Source organism: Limulus polyphemus, unplaced genomic scaffold, assembly GCF_000517525.1.
Source record: "Limulus polyphemus unplaced genomic scaffold, Limulus_polyphemus-2.1.2 Scaffold154, whole genome shotgun sequence".
Taxonomy (NCBI): domain Eukaryota; kingdom Metazoa; phylum Arthropoda; class Merostomata; order Xiphosura; family Limulidae; genus Limulus; species Limulus polyphemus.
This window is the reverse complement of record NW_013665764.1, coordinates 301,861-308,465: the sequence shown is the minus strand read 5'-3', so window position 1 is coordinate 308,465 and position 6,605 is coordinate 301,861. Positions and strand designations below refer to the sequence as shown.

Here is a 6,605-nt window from a genome sequence, read left to right as displayed (position 1 = left end):
GACTCAGCACAGACAGCTCGTGACCCCCCTGGAAACAAGGGGTCGCGACCCCTTTATCTCTACAAGGATAACAAATTATTGATGTTTCTTGGCACAGTTCGCCATAGTTCATAAGAAAGATGTTATGTGCACCTCTCAAACACCTGGAAGACTTTTAAAAAAAATGTTTGACTCAGCACAGACAGCTCGTGACCACCCTGGAAACAAGGGGGTCGCGACCGTCCGTTTGAGAAACACTGATCTAGAGGTTTCACGTATGCTATGAATATAATGTTAAAGTAAAGACATATATATATATATGTACATACAAATACACATATTTATACATACGTATATATGTATATGTGTGTGTGTGTATGCACTTACATACCTATATAAATATCTGCACATACATATATATCTGTGTGTGTGTGTATGTAAAAGACAAATTGAATAAAAAAAAGTGAAACACTCATTTTCAAAGGCAGAACTTATGAAAATCGCGAATCTAGAGTTAGCGAGATAAATTACGCATAAGTATATGGTTATGGTAAAATGTAATTTCGTTATTTGTAGCTTTTGGGGGATTTCTGTTGAATATGGTAATACTTGCTTGTGTGCAACTCACTTGTGTAAAAAATATGTCATGAGTTTCATTGGTTGACATCAGCAGTAAGGTATCCACCGCTAAGGAAAATACATTCAGTACACTATTTGAGGATCCACTGTCACAACCCTGCTGTCATCTATCTCCATACAGCGAAATATATTTTCTTCTTCAGTAAATCTCTCTACCTTTCAGTAAAATATAAAATCATCTTGTAGAATACGCTTTGCTGGATATTTTCTTATCAGTTATCTACTTAAAGTTTAAGCATTTTGAGTTAGGCCCTTTTATTAAATATAGTAGGTCCTTTGTCGTAGAATGAATCAAAAACAATTAAGATATTAGCAGTTGAAAATCAGCTCACTAGGATTTCAGATGGTGGTCTTCGAATAACACGAGCATATTATTTCTTTTGTTTGTTTGTTTGTTCTCGAGAACATAAGCATACGCTACATTATCAACTAAAAGCGATCGTTTATGGACCATACAGAATGGAAACGCAAGATCACTGAACTCGAACTTGGTGTTTTTTTTTATATATATATAGTAGTATCTTATGTGCGTTTTAAAGATGTCATTAAGCCACACGGACCGTTCTACAGGCAAATATAAAATAAAACGCAAAACTGTTTCGTGTTGCCAGTAATTAGTCCTGTTTATTTTTGCTATATAGAATAATAAAAAAAAACTATTTTAAGTTACTTTTCAATTTTCAAAACGGATTGTTTATCTTTTAAGCGTGAATAAGTGTCTCATTATTCCGAGTATTTTAAATGAAACATTTGCTGTATTTAGCTGTTGTTTTTTACAGTTATACAAAACGCTCGCTGCTAAACTGTGGAGATATCATTAAATACGACTGAAGTTGAAGATATTTTAAAAACATAAAACAATTCTGGATGTCATTACCTACAATATGATTATATTTATTGATGATTGTATTTCCTTGTTTAGCTAGTCTACAAAATATTAGATATATTACAGTATTACACATTAATATTCCTAAACATTTTTGAAACTTATAATCCTATTCAAAATTACTTCACTCTAGTAGTTTTGTTTTCAGCGACTTCACACCATCCAAGTAAACTGAATGTATCTATCAAAGTTTGAGCTAACAGTTACAACTGAATTTATTAAAATTCATTAGTTCAATCCATATTGTTTATATATTTACTTAGATAAAATACTATAAAAAAGAGCATTGTTATCTCTGTTCTTTTACCTTATTGTTTAACTGTCGAAAATATCTGTGTATGTCCTCAGTAACTAAAATCCCTAATATGAAATTTAACGTATGTGATTATGATTGTAATATATTTCATTGATCAGAAATAAATAAAGCATATAACAGGTTGACACATAGAGGTTGTGATACTAATTAGTACATCGAACTCTCAACATTGTAGTGAATACAGTGGTGTGATTAATATGCAGTTCAAACGATGTTTACTGTTTAAGGTCAACTTTCAGTTTGGAATGTATAATTTCAAGAGAAGAAGGGATATCATCTTTTTTTCGGGAGGGAGATCTAAGCCTAGTTGAGTGTTTTGCTTTACACTCGTGAGCTTCCGTTGTCACTAATAGACACTTAGGTTGGCAGCAGCTTGCACCCTTTATTTTACTGCTAAATTATGTGTAAACATATTAATATCTTTAAACGGGATTGAAAAGTATTTTGGAACAAATGTGGTTTAACCCTCTCAAATTTAACTCTTCACTCGTTTTCTTTTTTGGAAATCATAATAGTCAATTTCTGTTTATAGAATATTGTTTTGTATATGTTGCACCTTAGCGATACAACTTATTTTTTATGCTTACTTTTTCGTTCTTTTATAATACATTTTCTAACAGTAGTGTGATATTCCTAAAACAAGAACAGTAATATTTTGTGGTAACAAGTCGAATAAAAGATAAGAACCTAAACAACGTAAACTCATACTCTTCCTACTTGGGTAACCAAAACTTTGATTATATCGCTAGGACGGAATGAGGGAAGCAGTTCAATGCGTATATATTGTAAAGTGTTAAAAATATACGGATCTACACTATTAGTGTTTATTTATATGATAGGTTTAGGTTTTTCTTCAGTAGCAAATTAATCAGATAATAGGTTTATTTTAAATTAAACAATTGAGATATAACACGCAGGTATTTAACACAAGTGTATGAAACTCAGCAACGAAACGATGTGCCGTATTAGGTTTGTATAAAGTACCCCACACAAACAACTACTATATTGATCTCCATAAGAAAGTGAGCCCAGACTAACAGTGCCCACAACGTCTCAATGTTTGGTGCTTTCTGTTCCATTTGTTTGTTTCTTACTCAGTAACATACAGAGAAGTGGAATATAAGAGACGTTTTAATTTATTTAATTTTAGCCCACTTTCTTTTACCTTTATTAACGTATGTTTATTTTTTATTACGTAGATTAATGAACCCATAATAAAAATATTGTTTTTTTTATTGCAACGTTTTGCATTGTGCCATCTGCGCTACGTCCGCCAAAGGGATCGATCCCCAACTTGTAAGGGTATAAGCTCTTTGTCTTACTGCTACACTATTAGACACAGCGGGGGTAAGTAATATATAGAATACAAAAACACATTTGAAATTAGGGAATAGGATATATATAGGAAATATGTAGCGAAAAATACCATACACTTATAGAATGTTTTCTGGTTTTATTTGTATATTTTGTATATGTGCTTGAAGAGGAAAATGACATAAGACTGCTCTTATGGCAATATACTTGTTTCCGTTTTTATTTACCTTTATAGATTTGTTGATGTTCACAAATTGGAGTAAGCATAGAGCTCTACAAAATAATGCTGAAAATGATCATGTGACGCGCTTCTTCATCTTTGTGTTTTTTCGTTAGGCTACGATCCCGACATTCCTGGCTACCCACGTTACGTTATGGTTATTGATTCAAAGAATGGGATCTACAACTTGAGAGTTTCAGATGCTCAACTCAGAGATGAAGGGGAATATCAGTGTCAGGTTAGATGAAGTTCTTATAATAACAAACGGACCAAGCGTTGGAAAACGAAACGTATCTTCTGAAAAATAGTATTTGAAATTATTGTTTTACCACATACTGAATTAACATCAAACTTTACCACTTTTTGAATTAACATCAAAAACTTTACCAGTTCTTGAATTAACATCAAAAAACATTACTATTTACTGAATTAACATCAAAAACTACCAGTTTCTGAATTAACATAAAAAATTTTACCAGTTCCTGAATTAACATCAAAAACTTTACCAGTTCCTAAATTAACATCAGAAACTTTACCGGTTCCTGAATTAACATCAAAAACTTTACCAGTTCCTGAACTAATATAAAAAACTATTACTACTTACTGAATTAACATCAAAAAACTACCAGTTTCTGAATTAACATAAAAAAGCTTTACCAGTTCCTGAATTAACATCAACAACTTTACCAGTTCCTGAATTAACACCAAAAACTTTACCAGTTCCTGAATTAACATCAAAAACTTTACCAGTTCCTGAATTAACATCAAAAACTTTACTACTTACTGAATTAACATCAAAAACTACCAGTTTCTGAATTAACATAAAAAACTTTACCAGTTCCTGAATTAACATCAACAACTCTTAACAACAATAGTCATTTTGCGTTGGTGGTCGACCGTATTGTAAGGAAGCCTTCCTAAAATATTCACATCAAAACTGGCTCACATATAAATCTCTTGACCCGAATGTTGATCAAATATTTAAGTACTTCCTTCATAGGCTACATCATACAAAAGGTCACTCAAAAGCTTTAAGGCTGCCACAGTAAAAAACAATGAATTGGTAGTTAATGATTTTTACATTTTTTCATAATTAAATTAAAGATTCAACTCTTATGCACGTTTCTTTTTTTTTAATTTGATTTAAATTTTAGTATTTTTATTCTAGAAAAATATAATTATCTTTATATACATACTATGTTTTTGTGCGTCATAATGTTGCTATTAATGTTGCCAGGTTGGCCCAGCACCAGGGAATAGTCCAATCAGAAGTCAAGCGAATTTAACAGTTTTGGGTAAGTTATTTACACGTATTTACTACATAGTTAGGATGGTTTATTAATATACCAGAAAGCTAACTCCTTATATTTACAACCTTGTAACATTAATTTTGTAACATATCAAGAAGGCAACTCTGTAGATTTATAACATAGAGATATAAAGTTGAGAATATGTCGAGAGAAAACAAATAATTTTGTTTTGTTATTAATAATATAAATAATGTTTTTAATTCTACATGCTAAGAGCTTCATAGTAATCTATGTATATACATGTCATATAAATATATATATATATATAGAGAGAGAGATACGGATATTAAAGTCAAACTTATACGTATTCTTAAGGCTAAACAGTTCCTTCACTTTTGTCATAGTTAGGTTACTATTCTGAGTTTTAGCGAAGCTAGAAACATAATTTCTCAGCCTGTAAAAAACGTATTATGATATTACATATTTACCCTTACTTTTCATTCTCCGTCTCATTATTAGGAACGCGTTTAAGATTTTTACTAAATTTACAGTTTGACTGACCTGTTGGCCTTGGAATGATAACGTTTAATTATGTTGACAAAAAATAAATTAAATATAGGTTAATATGCTATTGCGTATTGTTGAACAATGTCTCTGTGGTTAAGTGTGTTTTTTTTATATCAATTTAAATTGTTGAAGTAATTCTTTATCTAAAGAATTGGTATGCACTCAAATAGAAGTTTAGCGTATTGTTGAACAATGTCTCTGTGGTAAAGTGTGCTTTTTTATATCAAATTAAATTGTTGAAGTAATTCTTTATCTAAAGAATTCGTATGCACTCAAATAGAAGTTTAGCGTATTGTTGAACAATGTCTCTGTGGTAAAGTGTGCTTCTTTATATCGAATTACATTATTGAAGTAATTCTTTATCTAAAGAATTCGTAAGCACTCAAATATCGAATTCAGAATATGTAAAAATGTAAAAGTGTTACAAACATCAAGATCATGCTTGACAATTTTTAAAAGTATTCACTGAAACTTATGTATTATGAATAAACCACATGTTCCTTGATGAAGGTTTTTAATATTGATGTTTTTTGCACTAATAAATATATGATGTAATTATTAATAACTTTCTCTTCATAAGTTATTGTTATTCATTTATTTACATTTTCTGATTGAAAACCACCAGTTTAAGTCTTACTTCTATGCTATATACCATTACATAATTATTACTAGAAATTATCGCCTTTAAAACAAATCTCCTTTGTTAGCTTTTTACTATCAGGGCAACGTTTATTAGCTTATCTAGAGAGCTTAAAAAAATTTTAATCATTATAATGCACGTCTGTGTAATCCAATGTTATATCATTAATTTCAATAGTTCCGCCACGGAGAGTTGAAATCCGTCATCGCTCGAATGGCAGTGTGCTAGAGGTACGAGAGGCCGAACGGATTTCTCTGACATGCTATGCTCATCAAAGTAAGCCGCACTCTCAGCTAAAATGGTATCGTAACCGCGTAGAGTTGAAAGGTAAGACGTAGCTCATGATGTATTGGATGTGATATCATGACACGTAATTAACTGCTGTTTTACCTGTCTCATTAATGTTTGAGTTAATTAACGTAATGCACTTATAAGGTCTACCTTGTATGATTATGTGTTTCCGTATGTCATACCTGGCGGTTTAACGCTGAAAAAATTTGGTCCATATTATTTTCGAGTGCATAACTAAGCCTGAGTAACCCCATTTTTAAGTTTGCTGAATTTGATCTAATGATTTAAATCTTCATATATAGAATTATAACATACTTTATAGAACTACTCGAACAAAGAAGCAAATTACAGACTTGGTGTGGGTTATTTAATTGAATAAACGATCCATCTCGCAAGTTTGTGAAGTTATTTTTTTCAGGTATGCTGCTTTTATAACAAGAGTGGCCCGGCATAGCCAGGTAGTTAGGGCGCTCGACTCGCAATCTGAGGGTTCGAATCCCCGT

General features: G+C 31.4%; 1 protein-coding gene across 1 annotated transcript in view; it reads left to right on the top strand.

The window, feature by feature from the left end:
- The window catches only part of LOC106476276 (nephrin-like), a 141,594-nt gene that overhangs the window by 84,899 nt on the left and 50,090 nt on the right, over nt 1-6,605 (top strand). Inside the window, exons 3-5 of the mRNA XM_022381220.1 lie at nt 3,471-3,592; nt 4,592-4,649; nt 5,989-6,138. Coding sequence (XP_022236928.1) covers nt 3,471-3,592; nt 4,592-4,649; nt 5,989-6,138 — 330 coding nt within the window. The remainder of the gene's footprint in view (nt 1-3,470; nt 3,593-4,591; nt 4,650-5,988; nt 6,139-6,605) is intronic.